The sequence below is a fragment of the Vulpes lagopus genome, chromosome 12 (genome assembly GCF_018345385.1).
Source record: "Vulpes lagopus strain Blue_001 chromosome 12, ASM1834538v1, whole genome shotgun sequence".
Lineage (NCBI taxonomy): Eukaryota > Metazoa > Chordata > Mammalia > Carnivora > Canidae > Vulpes > Vulpes lagopus.
Window position 1 is genome coordinate 17,869,888 of NC_054835.1, and position 20,438 is coordinate 17,890,325.

At 35.0% G+C, this 20,438-nt stretch overlaps 1 protein-coding gene and 1 pseudogene across 1 annotated transcript in view; one reads left to right on the plus strand and one right to left on the minus strand.

Annotated features, from left to right (window-relative positions):
* TAOK1 (TAO kinase 1) overlaps positions 1-20,438 on the minus strand; it is a 164,516-nt gene that overhangs the window by 70,918 nt on the left and 73,160 nt on the right. Inside the window, exons 3-7 of the mRNA XM_041724224.1 lie at positions 6,922-6,993; positions 4,619-4,720; positions 3,349-3,394; positions 2,732-2,828; positions 897-1,010 (exon numbers count right to left, since the gene is read on the minus strand). Coding sequence (XP_041580158.1) covers positions 897-1,010; positions 2,732-2,828; positions 3,349-3,394; positions 4,619-4,720; positions 6,922-6,993 — 431 coding nt within the window. The remainder of the gene's footprint in view (positions 1-896; positions 1,011-2,731; positions 2,829-3,348; positions 3,395-4,618; positions 4,721-6,921; positions 6,994-20,438) is intronic.
* On the plus strand, positions 7,172-8,144 carry LOC121472798 (annotated as a pseudogene).

A 20,438-nucleotide genomic window follows, 5' to 3' on the forward strand; every position in this document is an offset into this window, starting at 1 on the left:
ATAGGCAGAAGGCCTTGCCAAGAGTTCGTATCCTGACTCTTCAGTATTTCTGATAGTTGCTATATATTCTTCAAATTGTCCTTCTGGTGTTCCTTTGAGGCATTTACACCCCAGATCAATGCATCATTGTAATATTCAGGATGGGTAAGGAGTCTTATTCTTTATAAAGTGGGAAAAGGGAGATTTGAAAGTAGATGGAAAAGAAGATGTAGTGGACCTAAGATATCACTCTCATTATATGCAAGAACATATGGAAGTTGAAGATTTGGACAACTATTCCCTTCAAACCTGCTGACATTAATAATGAATTATTTAGGGATAAAACAGATGATGCCTAGAATTTGCTACACAAATGGCAGGGCCAGGGGAAGAGAGAAAAAGGAGTACACGGGGTAGGAATGGCCAAGGGATATTGTTGTTGGGCTGTGTAATGGTATTTGAGGTTTCATTAATACTTTTGTCTACTTTTATATATATTTTAAATTCTCCACAATAAAAATTAAACCCCAAATCTCCAAATCAGCTATCAGTCTTTAAGTACTCTTAGTACCTTGAGGTACTTTAATCTTATCTTAGTTAATATAAATCTAAAGAAAACACACAAATTTCCACTTAGCATTTCTATCTTCTCCTCACTTGGATTTTCACTGAACTTTTTGACTCCCACACCCAAAATATTCAGGTTATAATAGAGAAGAAAATGTTAAGGGGACAAAGGAAAAATAGGAGATGTAAAGGGCAGCACTCCAAATCTATATTTGAACTAACTATACTTAAAGTTAAGATGTCCCACATAGTATTATATTACCAGGAAAAAGATAAGCCATCTGAAAAAATACAACCACATATTTCCTATTTTAATTATAAGGATCAAGAGCAAATAGGATTATTCTTACCAATATGGCGTTCCCACAAAAGAATTGGCAGGAGATGCCATGGAAGCTGATCCAAAGTCAGCAAGTTTCACCTGGCCTGGTTCTGTCAGAAGGATATTTCCTGCTTTGATATCTCTGGGTTTAAGAAACAGAGAAAATTATTTCTCTTTTCTTCATTAGATTGTGTTGAAAATGATAAAAATCAAATTAAAAAGTTTAAAATAGGGAAGGAGAAATCAAAATAATTAAGTCCTAGGATAATTTCTGTTAGGATAATGAGACTTAAGATCCAAATTAGAAAGTAAAAAATACAGAAGTGATATAAATATACAATGGCAATTTTCTTCTCTAAAAGAGAAGACAAAATAGCTGTAAAGACAAAAGAGAGAAAATCAAGTAATTAGAGCATAGTGTATATTTGAGTTCCTGTTTACTGATACAAATAATGGTTTTAAAAATAAAATTTAATTACCTGCCCCCTTCATAATTTTAAGATTTCTGAATATATTAAAAAAGAAAGAGAAAGATCCAATCCCCAATTTTTTTTAAAAGTTATTCTTCTCATTTCCAAAACTTAGCATAGTTCTTCTAACTAAACATGAATGAAAACTGAAACACATGGATAACGTAGGATCTAATAATTGCAAATTTACATTCAAGCTTAGTTTTTAAAATCAGCAAACATACTGTCCATGCAAATAACAGTATTATGGATATTTATATAATAGGATTGTATGTCTAGGTGGCACCAAAACACACATTTAACCTTTCCAAAAAAAAAAAACAAAACAAAACAAACAAACAAAAAAAAAAAGACAAACACAAAATACCCACCCACCCAACAAACCAACCAAATTTCCAAACACTTGTCAATTCTAACTATAGTATTGTAATGGGTATAATATTAAATATCTTTTTCCTTCCATTTGCTTTATTAAAGACAAGAGGTACTTTGAGGCTGATAAGTCTTTAGATTCTAATTCTGCCTCTTCTATTTGCTTATTTATTAAGCATATAGATTTCTCTTGGACCTTACCATCCTCATCTTAAAAAAAAAAAAAAAAAAAAAAACCAGGTAAGCCATTTAGCTTATAATAGCTCTGCTACAGCATTTAATATGTATTGCCTGACCCACATATACGATAAAAAAAAAAGTGAGTTTCCCTTTAGAATAGTCAAACATATCAATGCTAAAAATGCATTATGAAAAAAAATGCATTATGAAATAGTTTAGTTACAACATTACTATCTGTTATTAAGGATCATCAAGGACTAATACTCAAAAATATAAAAAGTGTTAAAACCATGTCATGGGATCAATGAAAGATATCTGTCATTATCAGTTACTGGAAAGACAAAAGACCTAGATTTAGTTCTAGTCTAGTTTATCTGGCTTTGTAAAACCTTGGAAATATTAGTCACAAAATGGAGCATCACTTTATCTGTAAAATGAAAAAAATAAGACTACACAATCCCTAATGTCTTTTCCATCTTAAAAATTAAATGATTCTATAATTAAATTCCTATCACAAATCTATAAAATGTTCATATGTGAGAAAGCCCAGCACCATAAGTAAACAAAGATAAAGATGATCCTATAATGAAAATTCTTTAATTTTGAATTAAATCTTTTATCATCATGAAAAAAAAAAAAAAACTGATCCTAAAAGGAGATCAAATGTACTGGCATGTTTGTAGGACAACCCAAAAAATACGAGTTTATAAGATTTTGAAATGCTTTTGTGTGGCTAACACCAACAAAACTTATTAAGTTTTAAGTGGTTTAATAAGTTCCAGGGTTGATAAATCCAATAAGCCATTTGCTGTTAATACATGATAATTGTCAAAGTGCTTACCTATGGATCATGGTATGAGAATGTAAGTAGGCTAATCCCTGGAGAGCACCATGTGTAATTGCTGCTATTTCCACTTCTTGTAATGGCTTTTTGTGAACTTAAAATAAGAATTTATTGGAAAATAATTACTTACAGAATATTTTTGTTTAAAAAAATAAACATACATATGATGCAATTTAAAAAAACTAACATTTAGTGAGAAGATTTGTTCTCCTAGACAATAAAACATTGAAGCTATTGAAGTTTATAACTGGTATTACAATTGTGTCTAGTTATTAAAATGTATAGTTCACAGCCAATTTTCCTCTAACAACATTTAACAACTAGTTGATTATAAAAACAAAAGTAACAAAAGAGAAGTTCTCCCTTATTCTCAAGTATCTTCATTCTGAACAAAGGAACAGGTTAAGCTGAATGAAGAAAAATGCTTGTTATGTCATAATGTAAGAAAACTCACCTATTTTATGCTACTACAGGACAGTGCATACCATGCTGAGAATCTCGAAAAGGCGATTTTAATCTTTCCGGAAAATTTTTACATTACTTAAGAAAACCAAACAGAAATCTCATTTCATATGCTCTTACTTTTTTTTCCTGAATAATTAAAGGAAACCTACCTTCCAGCAAATCTGAAGCAGATCCTAAACAATATTCCATTACCAGCTACATGGGAAGAAAAATTATAATCAATTAGTAAAAAGATTCTATTTGAGATAAAATAAATTCACCAAGGAGATCAAAAAGATGGCTTGAAGTAAAATAAAAGCGATCCATCATTTACTTTAAAAAATAAATATTTACATATTTAGCAATTTGTTAAATGATAAAGTTAAGCCAGTCATACATTAATCTTTAATGTCAACATGTAATCACTTGTACAAGATGTATATTTCATCTATAATAGCTAACTAAACTACAAAATATAGTTACATTGTTATAACTGTACGGAAACAAAAACTGTCCTCTGGATCTATACGTACAAAGTTTAGGTTACAATTTAAATGTTTTGTTAAAGCAAACACAGAGTACCTCTGTGTGCCAGTATTTTAAATATATTAACTAATTTAATCCCCACAACTACCTTATAAGGTAGGTCCTATTATTATCCTTGGGGATCATTTCTGTCAAAAGAAAATTTACTGTTTAAAGATACAGTTATTAAACCTATACCACTGTTGGATTACTACCTTGTCACCTCAACGGTAATGAAACAAAATTAATCTTCATTTCTTGTAATAAAGTGTCTCAATTCTCTACTGTTAGTATTATTTTTTTTTAATTTTTATTTATTTATGATAGTCACAGAGAGAGAGAGAGAGAGAGGCAGAGACACAGGCAGAGCGAGAAGCAGGCTCCATGCCGAGAGCCTGACGTGGGACTCGATCCCGGGTCTCCAGGATTGCGCCCTGGGCCAAAGGCAGGCGCCAAACCGCTGCGCCACCCAGGGATCCCTACTGTTAGTATTATTTAGCCAAGGAATTACAATCTGTTCATATTACACCAAGATTCACCCAGACTTTACCAAAATCTTTGTGGTTAAACAGATTACAATATATGTATGTCAAAAAGATATGCTAACTTTCATCCTCAAATAATAGGATTGTTGTACAATGTTTGATAAACCACTTGAAAAATGATACTAAAAAATGTCAGAAAACATTTTACCACACACATCAAGTTCAGCTAAATCTCTACAGTTAACCTGTAAAAGTTCTATATCTTTTATTGCCAAAGAGTCTAAGAAAAGCTGCTCTTCCTCTCTCAGTATGAACTAACATTTCAAAGTATTTTTGCATGGCTTTACACAACCATTATGAGACATTCTTGAATTAATGAATTCTAATACAATACCAACTAAATTATAGCAAGGAGAGGGCAAATACCTACCCATGCCGTGTGCTCACGTAAATAGCAGCCTTTGTATTCTATACTGTTGGGATGTTTTATTCTTTGCAGAAACTTAACTTCCTTAATAATATCCTGCCATTTCTATGAGGAGAACAAAAAGGAATAAAGGAAATAATTATGAACAGTTACTTTTCCTTAGAAAGTTATATAAGAAAAAAAGTAATTACCTGATTAAGCAGGGTTAACATACAACTTTGCTGTATTTGTAATATTTAAATAGGAAATGAATAAATTTAAAAGAAATTATATTTATATACTTTAAACTCAATTCATAATTTATAAAGTTATTTTATTCAAGGTAGAACACATTTTAGTTTGATAAAACTTATCAGTGAATCTCATTAGAATTTTACAATCACACGCCAAGCATGTTGATGAAAAGTATATACCATATTAGTGATTTTTCTTTATCAGTTCTTCTCCTTTCTTTTTTTTTAAGATTTTATTTATTTATTTGAGATAGAAGAGAGAACATGAATTGGGGGAGGGGCAAAGGGAGAGGGAGAAGCAAGCTGCCATATTTCTAAAGGCAGGAAAACTATTAGAATAATAGAAAACTTTAAGAAATATTTTGTACTAAAATTTAAGATCATATATCTATTTTATTTCACAAGTCCTCAACAAAATTCAGCAAAATACGTTTACAGTGTTTTATATAAAATGTGTACAATATAAGATGCTACATTCTGAGAACATTTCATGGACTTTAAATTTCAAAATTGAATGCTCAGAACAAAACAAAAGCTCATATTCTTCAACATAAAAAAAGACTTTCATGAAGGCCACTAATAATTTGATGTGGAAAGATGATATACTAAATGAAACTTTGTTCTAGGCATAACTAATCAGACTCCAACACAGTACCAGTCTGCCTGTGAAAGCTAGTTCTAAAGTTGTGCTATAGAATGGCAAATAAAAGTATAGTTAACTTATAAGAAACTTTGTAAAAATTCACGAATTTTTAGAAACTTTTTAGGTATTAAAATGATGGAAGAGTGATATAATCATAATAGTGTTACCATACCCACAATACGATTTTCACAAAAATAAGATTTACCATAAAACAGTGATTCCAAAAAAGTAGAAAACCAAAATCTTTAAAAAGGAAAGACTAACCCAGCAATTCTACCTCTAGGCATATACCTGAAATTCCTGAAAGCAGAGATTCAGAGAAATGAGCATACTCAGTTCAGAGCCACACAATAACCAAGTGGTAGAAGCAACCTAAGTGTCCACTGACGAATGCATAAACAAAATGTGGTGGTTCACACACATATACACATATACACTACACACTTCAGGAAGGAAATTCTGACACATACTATAACATAGATGAATTTTGAGGACATTATTTTAAGTGAAATAAGCTAGTCACAAAAGGTCTTTCATGTAAGGTTTTCACTTACATGAAAGTAGTCAAATTTATAGACAGAAATGAGAATGGTGATTTCCAGGGCTGGGAGAAGGAGAAAATGGGGAATTACTGTTTAATGAGTTAAAGAATTTCAATTCTATAAGATGAAAAGAGTTCTAGAGAAGAATGGCAGCGATGACTGCCCAACAATATGTTTTCAATGCCACTGAACTGTACACTTAAAAATGGTTAAGATGGTAAAATTTGTATATTTTATCACAATTAAAATGATTAAGTTAAAAAATTAAAACCAAAAGATCCTAGATTTAGAAAGTAGAATACATGTTACAAAGTAAATTTATACAGTTAAATAGAATACATTCTGAAAAAAACTAATCAGAATATTAGCGAATGAAAGTAGTGTCAATGATTTTGTTTTTCAAATTATTACACACTGCCTATTTTTCAGACTAGATATAACTGCCTGTTGGTTATTAAAGTTTGTTTAAAACAAGCCTTCAATAATTTCTAAACCATTAAAAGATTATAAACAATATAATTTATTGTAAAATGTATCTCACTCTAGTTTACTTTTATAAATATTGGTACTTCTTCTATGATACAGATAAGTAATATATTAATCCACAGTTTAAAAAAGTAAGCTCATTTCAGCTGCATATTTATTAAAAAATTAAAAGCAAGGGGAACAAGTTGGGAGGCTTTTGTAATGCCACTATTGTTCTATTGTTCTCTTTGTAGTTTAGATACAACGTTAATGGGTATATGTAGTTTCTGAAAGAGAATTCATCGAAATATACACTTTTTATACTTTTCGCTATACTTTTTGTAAGAATTCCCATCTACCCTCATTAAAAAAACAGCATGTCATTCTCTAATATGCCAGTGAGAAAATATCCATTTCACCCACCTCAGTAGACTGCTTTCCACTATAAGACATTTTCTTGATAGCCACCACTTCATTGGTGCGCACATCTCGTGCCTAAAAAACAAAGCAAAGACCATTGTAAAAATAAATCCATTAAATCAGGGCAATCATTTCTCTGAGAATAGAAGCATTTATAAGCTATCATTTCAAAGAGGACATCAAAAACATTGTTAAAGTAATTTTTAAAATAACAATAAATACATAGTAAAACTTATCAAATTACCCAGGAGCTATTCATTAGAGAGAAAAATAAAGTAGGTTTATCTTTCAGTGATTTAGTTGAGAGAAAAAAATACAGAAATTGTAATAATATTAGACAAAACAAGACTAGTATATATATATATATATATATATGTCTTTGCTAAAAATTTTGAAATCTCACTTCTTCTCTCAGAAAACACCAAATGGCAGATGACACTGGTTCTGCAGAAGGGCCCAGAGGCCCCAGAATGGGAATGGGAGGCTGCCTGCAGAGGCTTCAGGAGCGGCATCTGGGCCAAGGCCACGGCACTCTCGGAGGCAAGGCAGAGGACAAGGAGTAGATCCTGTCACCAAGCTGGGCCGCCTGGTCAAGGACATAAAGATCAAGTCCCTGGAGGAGATCTCTTTTCCCTGCCAATCAAGGAATCTGAGATCACTGACTTCTTTTGGGGGGCATCCCTCAAGGATGAGGTTTTGAAAATCATTCCCATGCAAAAGCAGACCCATGCTGGCCAGCGGACCAGGTTCAAGGCATTTGTTGCCATCAGAGATTACAATGGACATGTTGGTCTGGGTGTCAAGTGCTCCAAGGAGGTAGCCACTGCCATCCATGGGACCATCATCCTGGCCAAGCTTTCCATCATCCCCAGGCGGCGAGGCTCCTAGGGGAACAAGATCAGCAAGCCCTACACTGTCCCGTGCAAGGTGACTGGCCACTGTGGTTCTATGCTGGGGCATCTCATCCCTGCCCTAGAGGCACTGGCATTGTCTCAGCCCCTGTGCCCAAGAAGCTACTGATGATGGCTGGTACTGATGACTGCTACACTTCAGCCAGGGGCTGCACTGCCACCCTGGGGAACTTTGCCAAAGGCTACTTTGATGCGATCTCCAAGACTTACAGCTATCTCACCCCTGATCTCTGGAAAGAGACTCTGTTCACCAAGTTTCCCTATCAAGAATTCACTGACCATCTTATAAAGATCCACACCAGAGTCTCTGTGTAGAGGACCCAGACTCCAGCTGTGACTACCATTTAATTTTATACAAGAAAAGTAAAAGTGAACTAAAGCTTAAAAATAAATAAATAAATTTTGAAATCTCAATGAAATGGACAATTTTCTAGGTAAAAAATTACTAAAACTGACTTAAAGAAAATGTGAGGAAAACAAACAACAGTGGCAGACTGAAAAGAATACCAATCAATTATTGTTCAAAGAGTCGTAAGTGGAAAATAGTTTTACCAGGGGAACTTTCCAGGATATAAGTGGCAAGAAAAGAAAAGTTATCGCATTCATTTTATGAAGGCAGTATAACCCAATAAATTACTAAAAGCTCACAAACAGCACAAAATAGACAACACCAATTTCATTTGAAAATATAGACAAAAGCACTCTACATAAAAATTAAAAGCCAAATACTCAAAGGACATTAAAATAAATTTTCAGGGCAGCCCTGGTGGCCCAGTGGTTTAGCGCCGCCTTCAGCCTGGGGCGTGATCCTGGAGACCTGGGATCGAGTCCCATATCGGGCTCCCTGCATGGGGCCTGCCTCTCTCTCTCCCTATGTCTGCCATGAATAAATAAATAAAATCTTAAAAATAAATAAATAAATTTTCATTTGGATAAAATACACAATCATCACAGAAATGCAAAAGATTTGGATACTAGGAAAACATTTCACCATTTACCACATTTTTTTAAAAGATTTTATTTATTTTAGGATGTGAGGGCAGAGAGAGAGAGAGAGAGAGAATGCATGGACACCTGCACACATGTGCATGAGCAGAGGGAAGGGCAGAGGGAGAGAGAGAAGCAGGCTTTCTGCTGAGCAGGGAGCCCAACAAGGTTCGATTCCAGGACTCCAGGACCACAACCTGAGCAGAAGCAGACATTTAATGGATTGAACCACCCAGGCTCCCTCATTTACCACATTTTTATTGAAAGCCAAGAGCTAAATATATATGTCAGTGTTCAGTAAATGCTGAAAACTCAGGAAGGGCCCAACACTAAAGGTACTCAATTACAAGGAAGGTCAAATTCCTAGAAAACCTAAATTAGAAAGGTAATTTCTCAACATGACAAATCATGTCTATTGTAAACAACTGCTAATCAGAATTAACACTGCTACAAAGATATAATTGTTTACCACTCCTGTGGAAATTCTGAAAACAAAGTAATAAAAATATAACAGAAATATGATCATTAACTCTTTGGAATCCCAGAGCCAAGCTCTCACTAAACAGACACACACGAAGAGCTGTAAATATTTAAAATGACTTTGTAAAAGGGTCAAAATCATCTCAAATCACCTGTGGAAGAAATAATCTTCAGTTTAGCCTTGAATGAATTCCCAAAATTAAATGTTCTAAAATTAGATTATGGGAATAGGTATAAATCCTATTTACTAAAAATCACTGAAATGTACACTTAAAGTTGGTGAACTTATAGCATTCAATTCATACCTCAATAAACGTGTTAAAAAATAGCACATATGTTAAGTTACTGTGTTGCTTTAAACAACTTTTTAAGGGAGGTCTGGGTGGCTCAGTCAGTTAAGCTTCCAACTCTTGATTCTGGCTCAGGTCATGATCTCAGGGTGGTGAGCTTGAGCCCTGTGTTGAGTTCTACACAACAAGGCGTGGAGCCTGCTTGGGACTCTATCTCCATTTCCCTTTGTCCCTCCACACCCCACCTCCCAAGCTCTCTCTTTCTCTCACTCACTCTTATTCTCTCTCAAAATTAAAAAAAAAAAACAAAACACTGTGTAGTGGGTCCTGGGAACAACTAATGACATTTCAATTTCAATTAGTAGTAGACAGGTTAATGGAAACTTGCACTACTTGTTGTAATCAGTAAAGTGGATCTAGCCACATAAATCCTGCTTGAGTTTTTTCTTTTTTAAAGATTTTATTTATTCATTCATGAGAAATACAGAGAGGCAGAGACACAGACATAGGGAGAAGTAGGCTCCTCACAGGGAGCCCAATGCCGGACTCAATCCTCAAAGCCAAAGGCAGACATCCCACAATAAATTTATTTTTCCAAAATGTTCTCTGCTTAGCTGCGAGCCCCTTGATTTTAATCAACAGGTGTTAAGAGCAATATTTTTTCTTTTATAACAGCTTTATTGAGATAGTTTACATTCCATACAAATCACACAATTAATATGTATGATTTCATGGCTTTTAGTACACAGATATATGCAACCATCAGTACAATTTTAGAACATCCATCATCTCAAAAAGAAATCTCCAAATTGTTCATTGAAAAAATGGTTAAAACGGTAAATTTCATGTGTATTTTACAAAAAAAAAATCTCTATTAAAAAAAAAAAAAAACATGTCCTTTAGCAATCACCCTCTAATTCCTTTCCCCCCTTCACTTCAGACTTACACAACAACTAATGTCTCTGACCCCTCTAGACATTTACTACCATTCTGGACACTTCATATTAATGGAACCATATAACATGTGGTTATATGGTTTCTGTTTGTTTCTTCCATTCAGCATGCTTTTTAGATTCATGACTCATGATGTTAAGCATCTTTTCATGTGCTTCCTGGCCATCTGCACATCTTCTTTGGAGAAATGTCAATTCAGATCCTTTGCCCCCCCTTTTTTTTTTTAAGATTTTATTTATTTATTCATTGAGAGACAAACAGAGAGAGGCACAGACACAAGCAGAGGGAGAGGCAGCTCCTCACAGGGAGCCTGATGTGGGACTCGATCCCAGAACCCCAGGATCACAACCTGGGCCAAAGGCAGATGCTCAACTACTGAGCCACCCAGGTGCCCCCTTTGCCCATTTTTAAATTGTCTTCTCACTATTGAGTTGTAAGAGTTCTTTATATATTCTAGACAAATACATTATAGGATATGTGATTTAAAAGTATTTTCTCCTATAAGATTGTCTTTCAACATTTAAAACACATTTTTTATTTTGATGAAGTCTAATTTATCTATTTTTTCTTTTGTTGCTCATGTCTTTGTTGTCATCTAAGAATCCTTTTCCAAAACCAAGGTAGGCAGATTTACCCTTATGTTTTCTTAAAAAGTTTTATAGATTTAACAGTTATATTTGTATCTTTAATCTATTTTGAATTTTTATATATGGTATCAGGTAAAGGTCCAATTTTATTTTTTATTAAACAGACACTTAAATTATTTGTTTTGAGAGACAGCATGCAAGCATGAGAGGGAGGAGGGGCAACAGGCAAGGGAGAAAGAATCCCAAGCAGACTGCCGGCTGAGCAGAGCCCTACAGGGAGCTGGACCTCATGACCCTGAGATCATGACTTGAGCCCAAATCATGAGGGGGATACTTAATCAACTGAGACACCCAGGAATCCCCAGATGTAGGGTTTTTTTAAATGTGGTTTCTTTCTTTTACAAGATTTATTTATTTTTGAGAGAGAGCATGAGCAATGGGGAGAGACAGATGGACAGGAAAAGAAAGAATCCCAAGCAGGCTCCCCACTGAGGGTGGAGCCCCACAGAGCTAAATCCCACAACCCCAAGATCATGACCTGAGCTGAAACCAAGAGTTGGCCACCTAACCAACTGAGCCACCCAGCCACCCCACCATATGTACTTTTAATTAGCCTAAGATAAAGCCTGATTTAAAAGTGGGTATATGGGATGCTTGGGTGGCTAGGCGGTTGAGCATCTGTGTTTGGCTCAGGCTGTAATCTCAGAGTCCCCAGATCGAGTCCCACATCAGGCTTCCTGCATGAAGCCTTGCTTCCTCCTCTGCGTCTCTGCGTCTCTGCCTCTCTCTCTCTCTCTCTCTGTCTCTCATGAATAAATATTTATTTTTTTTACAGAAAGGCAAATGATCATTTAAAATAAAAAACAAAAGTAGGGCAGCCCCGGTGGCGCAGGGGTTTAGCGCCGCCTGCAGCCCATGGCGGGATCCTGGAGACCCATGATCGAGTCCCACGTCAGGCTCCCCACATGGAGCCTGCTTCTCCCTCTTCCTGTGTCTCTGCCCCTCTCTCTCTCTCTCTCTCTCTCTCTCGCTCTCTCATGAGTAAATTAAAAAAAAAAAAAGTGGGTTTATTAGGAGTGCCCGATATAGGTCCTTGGCCTCTCTCTCACCTTTTTCTCTTTCTCAAAATAAATAAATAAATAAAAGTAGGCGTGCTAAATGCAATGCAATTTTCTGGATTGATTCTAGAAAAAAGAGACAGTGGAAAAACTGGAAAAATCTGAGTATGTAAGTTTGGTGTATCATTTAATGAATGTTGATCTCTTAGTGACAAAACCATGTTACATGGTGATGTACATTAGGGTAACTGAAAATTATAGAGGAAAACTCTTCTATTACTATAAAATCTTCTGTAATGCTATTTTAAAATAGTAAGCTAAGATAGAAAATGATTATAATTTATTAAAACCCAACATATTAGTAATTATTACATTAAAATTAAATGACAAGGGGCACCTGGGTGGCTCAGTGGTTGAGTGTCTGCCTTTGGTTCAGGTCATGATCCCAGGGTCCTGGGATCGAGCCCTGCATTGGGCTCCCTGCAGGGAGGCTGCTTCTTCCTCTACCTATGTCTGTACCTCTCTCTCTGTGTCTCTAATGAATAAACAAATAACATCTTTTAAAAAATTAAATTACAATTAAAATGAGATACCTTGCCTATTACATTAAAAAAAAAGTTAATGTCTACAATGTTTTTCCCTCCCCTCAGGATCACATGTTGTACTTCCTTATCATGTCTTGTTAGTCTCCTCTACTCTAGAACAATTCCTGAACCTTTTCTCATCTTTCATGACAATGGCATTTTCGACGAATATACAGTAGTATTTTATAAAATGTTACTAAATTTGTGCTTGCCTGGCATTTCTTCAAGATTAGATTCTGGTTATACACCACAAGAGTGATTTTGTCCTTTTCAGGATACCATATCTGTAGGAATACAGTGTCTGTCTGTTCCTCCTTGATGATACTAATTTTCATCACCTACTCAAGGCTTTGTCTGATTTTTTCCAATGTATATAGTTAATAGTTACTGTTTCCTACCTGGTATCTAACAAGTAATCTGTGAAGAGATACTTTTAAACTATGTAAGCATCCTGTTCGTCAAACTTTCTCTCTAGATTTAGCAACCTCTGAACGGTTCTGGCCACAATCTTCACTATGATGATTACAAAATGCTAATTTTTTCCCCAACTCTATCATTCCCTTCACATTTAACAGTCAACATCATATTATGAAGAAAAGTCCTCCTTTTTATCCATCGATTCATCATCTGTCCTGGAAATTATGGATTCCTATTTTATTCAATAGGCTATATAAATCCATTGCCATTTTTTATATGGATGTTCATATTCCAGGATTTGTCAGTGTGAGCCCCCTAAATCTGGCTCTAGTGTCCTTTTGACAGCCCCCCCCCTTTTTTTGCCTAAAGCACTTTTTAACTTTCTGGCACACGATGTTCTAAGGCTTATCTTTTAATGTTCCCTGTCCCTTAAATAGAATGAGCCATTACTCCAAGGAGCTCTTGTTCCCTTTAGTGAGGAATTCAAAATCTATGTGCTCACCGATTCTGAGGTGTCATTGCAATGACAATTTTGTGGCAGATACAGATAGGAGATATGCATTTTATATATTTATACACACACACACACACACACACACACACACACACACACACACACACACATATATAGGATTAGGGGAAGAGATACATCCTATTGAATCTCATAGGGTTCTTCCTTACTTTCCTGAATCCATATTTCTTGTTTTATAGTTAGGATCCTGACTCTAAATAACATCAAAATAATTCACTGCTTAGGGCAGCCCCGGTGGCGCAGCGGTTTAGCGCTGTCTGCAGCCTGGGGTGTGATCCTGGAGACCGGGGATCGAGTCCCACATCGGGCTTTCTGCATGGAGCCTGCTTCTCCCTCTGCCTGTGTCTCTGCCTCTCTCTCGCTCTCTCTGAATGAATAAATAAATAAATCTTAAAAAAAAAAATTCACTGCTCAGTTCTTTAACACATAGTTTCAGAACTGTCACACACATCACAATATGAAACAAATGTATTAAGAGCTGAAGATTTGTCTGCAGTTTCTTTCTCCCAGACTGAAGGTTTATAGTTAAAAAAGTTACTTGTATTAGTTCTATTCTTTCCTCCAATGTGGTTATGTCTGAAATACAGTTGGATGCATTGTTTCTGTTTGCCTAAAAAAAAAAAGATTTTATTTATTTATTCACTGAGAGACAGAGAGAGGCAGAGGGAGAAGCAGGCTCCATCTGGGGAGCCCGATGTGGGACTCACTCCCAGGACCCCAGGATCACAACCTGAGCCAAAGGCAGATGCTCAACTACTGAGACACCCAGGTGCCCCCCTCCTGTTTGCCTTTGACATGCTCCCTCATATATACTGGTTACATTTTAATTTTTAAACATATTAAATATTTACTACACAAAAGGTATACTCAAACAGATATCATTCCATCCTCTAACTCTTCCATTCCAATCCCCACCACAACTATCATCATTCTGTATCCTGAATCTTTGATTGTATGGGGGCATAAATTATCTAACTTCATCAAACTATACATTTAATATCTGTATATTTACTGTACATAAGTTGAACTCAATAAAATCAGTCAATTTAATATATACCACCAGCACACTGAATGGGCTACATGTCAGGATTTTCTTAGTGTGGTGGTGGTGGTGGTGGTTGTTGGTTGGTTGTTGTTGTTCTTCTTCTTCCAAGATTTTTATTTATTTATTTGAGAGAGAGACAGGGAGAACACAAGCAGTGGGAGGGACAAAGGGAAAGGGACAAGCAGACTCCAGGTAGAGCCTGAAGCACAGCTCGATCCCATAACCCCAAGATCATGAGCTAAAGTCAGACACTAAACAGACTGAGACAGGTATCCTCTCAGTGTGGTTCTTTTATTGAGTCCAATTCTAAGATTCTATGTTTATTTTCCCTTGGTTCTGTATTTCTCCATGGAGAAGGGACAAGCATAAACTCAGACAAAACTATAATACCAAAAATAGGGTTATTTTTGAAATATCAGGTCCCCTCTAGGTCCCTCTTCTCTCATCTTGTGTCCAATCTGAAAATTAAACAAACATGAATAACAACAAACACACACATAGAGCATGTGTACATTAACAAGATTCTTCAAGGATGTATACCTAAATGTTAATAATGCTCTCTTTGGTAGTGAAATTATAGTTCTTATTGTATTTTTATCCTTTTTGTATCCAATTTTCAAATGGGATATGAACCGAAAGTTCAAATTGTTAAGAATTTGAAACATACTTTCTCTAGGGAAATAATATTTTAAATTGTGGTTTTATTGCAAAGATGCCCACTACAAAAATAAAAACAAACAAAAAAACCCTAAATCTGTAATACTGACAAAATATTAAACATCTATATAGCATTTGTTGCTTGAGGGAGGGGGAAGCAAATTTTAATAGGAAGAAGAAATAAAGAATGTGAGTAGAATTCTTCCCTACAGATTAAGAAAAGAATTCTTAGAGGTACTTTATGGCTTTAGAATAATAGTTCATTGGCTCTCTTTGAAAATTACAATCTTTAAGATAATAGACATGTTTCTTTAACTACCAATTTTATCTCCTGGAACCGTTTATTTATGAAGTGTACATTATTTCTCTACAGGAAAAAAAAAAGTCAACAAACACTTCCCTTTTTTCTTTTTTGGAAAAAGTCTATTTCTGAGGTTAAATTTTTTTTAAAAGATTTTCTTTATTTATTCATGAGACACACAGAGAGAGAGAGAGAGAGAAAGAGAGAAAGAGAGAGAGAGAGAGAGAGGCAGAGACACAGGCAGAGGGAGAAGCAGGCTCCATGCAGGGAGCCTGATGCGGGACTCGATCCCGGAACCATGGGATCACATCCTGAGCCAAAGGCAGACGCTCAATCGCTGAGCCACCCAGGCGTCCCTAATTCTTTTTTAACTTAGAAATAATTACAGACTTACAGAAGTGTTGGAAAAATATTACAATTACCATACCCTTCACCCTGCTTCCTCTAATGTTAATATCTACATAATATAGTGCCGTTATCAAAACTAACAAATTAACACTGGTAATATTATTAACCATTAACTAAACTAAGGCCTTATTTTAAGTTCACCAATTTTTCCACTAATAAGCTTTTTTATTGTTGTTCCAAGATCCTACATTGCTTGGTTATCATGTTGTTTTAATTTCCTCCAGCCTGTGGCAATCCCTCAAACCTTTCTCTTTCGTAATGCTGACACTTCTGAAGAGTACTGGTTATTTTGTATAATGTTACCCAATCTGAGTATATTTCCTCATGATTTAAGCTTATGCATTTTAAAAATAAGAACAACACAAATATAATGTAACCTCAGTTTCATGTCAGAGGGAGAGTATGTGATGTGGACACTGGTGATTTAATCATGAACACTTGGTTAAGGTAGTCTGCCAGATTTCTCCATTGATTTTCCCATTTTAATTAATAAATATCTCTGGGGCCATATTAGACATTATGCATATATCCTCTTCCTCCTCAGAATTTAACCCACTAATTTTATCATCAATCAGTGGATCTTGGTTGCAACAATTACTTCTCTTAGTTGTTCTACATTTAATAAAAGGAATTTGTATTTGCATATATATATACATGCATATATATACACATATATATACACATATATATCTGTGGCATGTGAGAGAGAAATAGGATCCTACTAATATCTTCACAATTCCAATCAAACAACATAGTGTTATTATCCAGCCTTCCCCCTTTCCTTATTTGTAACTTCTTTCTTGAATAGTAAGAAAACTGGTTCTCCTTATCTATAATACATTTACTTACTTATTCAAATCTACTATATAGTTTCAGAACGGCCAAACCATATCCCTGTGAGAAACTGAGTAACTACAGTTCCTTTTGTGTTTAGCCTTATTCAGCCAAAATAATGTTTCAAAAATCATTTGAGATTAGCTCTTTTCTCCCTCATCCACTTCTGTGTGTTTATGTTATTTCTTTACAATACAGTTAGGTTCACATGTTATAGTTGCAACCATTTATATTTCCCCATCATAGTTTTTAAAAAATTATTATTAACATTAAAGAACACTTAATAAACTGGTAAAATTCACTCTTTATGGCATGCATACTGAAGTAGATTGCAATTTTGGCAATTATGAATAAAACTACCATTAATTATTCATATGTAGTTTTTTGTGTGAACTTGAGTTTTCATTTCTCTTGGATTAACATTTAGGAGTGGGAATGCTGGGTCATATGATAATAGTATGTTTAACTTTATTTAAAAACTGCCAGACCGGGGTGCCTGGGTGGCTCAGTGGTTGAGTGCCTGCCTTTGGCTCAATTCACGATCCTCGGGTCCTGAGGTTAATTAAGTTCTATGACAGGCTCCCCGGAGGGAGCCTGCTTCTGCCTAGGTCTCTGCCTCTGTCTCTCTCAAGAATGAATAAATAAAATCTTAAAAACAACAACTGCCAGACCATTTTCCACAGTAGCAAGACCATTTTACACTCCTACCAGCAATTAATGAGATTTCCAATTGCTCCACATAGTCACCAGTACTTGGCACTGCCTATATTTCTTTCAGCTCATCTTTCTTTTTTTTTTTTTTGTTAAGATTTTACTTATGAGAGACACAGAAAGAGAGAGAGAGGCAGAGACACAGGCAGAGGGAGAAGCAGGCTCCATGCAGGGAGCCCGATGCGGGATTCGATCCAGGGTCTCCAGGATCACATCCTGGGCCGAAGGCAGGCATAAAACGGCTGAGCCACCCAGGGATCCCCTCATCTTTATTTATTTATTTATCTATCTATCTATCTATCTATCTATCTATCTGCCTATCTATTTATTTATTTATTTTTTCCTCATCTTTATTTCTAAGTCATTTTAATAGGCATACAGTGGTATCTTATTGGTCTTAAATTTGCTTTTTCCTAAAAACTAATGATTAAGACCTAACTTATTGGTCTTAAATTTGTTTTTTCCTAAAAACTAATGATTAAGACCAAACTTATTGGTCTTAAATTTGCTTTTTCCTAAAAACTAATGATGTTGAGCATCTTTGTATGTTTATTAATCATCTATATTTTGGGAAGATCTGTTTAGACCTTTCGCTCAATTTTTATTAGGTTATTTTCTTAATGTTGAGCTGTGAGAGTTCTTAATTTTTTAAATTTATTTTTATTTTATAGAGAGAATGCATGCAAGCAGAGGGAGGGGAAGAGGGAGAGAGAATCTTCAAGCAGACTCCCTTCTGGATGTGGAGCCCAACTCAAGGCTCAATCTCTAGACCCTGAGATACATGACCTCAGTCAAAATTAAAAGTCAGACACGACTGACTGAACCATTCAGGTGCCCTGAGAGTTCTTTATGTGTTCTGGATACAAATCCTTTGTCAGATATGTGACTTGAAAATATTTTCTGCCTATCTGTGGCTTTCCTTTTCATCTCTTAACAGTATCTTTAAGAAAACAAAAGTTTTAAATTTTGATACAGTTCAACTTATAAATTTTGTCTTTTATGGGTAATATAATGTCTCTGTTGTTAAAGATTTTTTACTTACGTTTTAGTCTAGAAACTTTATAGTAGGCTTTATATTTAGCAGGATGATCCATTTTGCACTCATTTTTATAGAAGGTATGAATCAAAGTTTATCTTTATTTTTTAAAAAGATTTTAAAGTAATCTCTACACCCAATGTGGGGCTCAAACTACAAGTCCCAAATCAAGAGTTGTATGTTGCACCAACTGAGGCAGCCAGGCATTCTTCAAAGTTTATTTTTATGCATATGGATGTCTAGTTGCTCTGACACCATTTGTTGAAAAGACTATCCTTTCTTCATTGATTTGTCTTTGTACCTTTGCCAGGAATCTGTTAACTATAGTTGTATGGGTCTATGTCTGGACTCTGTTCTGTCTGATTGGTTTATATATTTATCCTTTTAACAATATACTATCTTGATTACTGTAGGTTTTTGAAATCAGATGATGTGAGTTTTTGACCTTGTTTTCTTTTTCAAAGTTGCTTTGGCTAGTTACTTCACTTTCCCTAAAATTTTTAGAAATTTTTTTTAAAGATTTATTTATTTATGAAAGACACAGACAAAGAGGCAGACACACTGGCAGAGGGAGAAGCAGGCTCCACAGAGGGAGCCCAGTGTGGGACTAGATCCCAGAACGCTGGAATCACACCCTGAGCCAAAGGCAGTCACTTAAACGCTGAGCCACCCAGGCGTCCCTCAAATATGTTTGTTAGTATCTATTTTAGAAGGCTGCTGAGATTTTGACTGGGATTGCATTGAATCTATACATCAATTTGGACATAAGTGACAGTATAACATTAATCTTCCAATCCATCAACACAGTATATCTCTTCAATTTATTTAGGTCTCCTTTGATTTTTTTCAATGTTTTATGGTCTTCAGAATACAAATCTTACACATTTTTTGTTGGATTTAAGCTCAAGTATTTCATTCTGTAGTTACTATAAGCAGTACTTTTAGCATAAAACAAATTTTACTCGTTCACTGCTGACATACAGAAATAAAATGAAGTTTTGTATATTGAGCTTGTATCTTGCAACTTTGCTATACTCATCTATTAGTTCTTGGAGTCCTTTTGTAAACTGGGAATTTCCAAAGTAAACTATCATGTTGTATATAACATGGTAAATATGTGGATAAATTTTTAAATACTTTTTTCTCCTAGATTCTTTAAAATACATGATTGTTTAAAGAAAAAATTATAACACTGAATTCTTTATTTATAATGTATGCTGATGTGGGACACTGGCTTGCTCACTTGTTGGAGCCTGCATCTCCTGATCTCAATGTTGTGAGTTCAAGCACCACATTGGATATAGAAATTACTTAAAAATAAAAAAATAATTTAAAAAATCTAGTGTGTGCAGATGTAATACATTAGACAAGAACAGCATAAATAATATAGACATTTTTATTGGAGTAATTAATATATAACAAATGAACTGAAAAGAGGATGGGATACTCCTCTCATAGAGTATAAGTCAGATGATAACAGTTAGAAAAGGTTTTTTTTAAGTGTTTATAGAGGGGCACCTGGGTGCTTTGGTCAGTAAACATTTTCTTCAGCTCAGGTCATGATCCAGGGTCCTGGGATGGAGCCCCACATCGAGCTGCCTGCTCAGTGGGGAGTCTGCTTCTCCCTCTGCCCTTCCCTCTGCTCACGCTCTCTCTTTCTCTCAAGTAAATAAAATCTTTTTTTAAAAAGGTGCTTATATATATATATACATATATATGTATGTATAT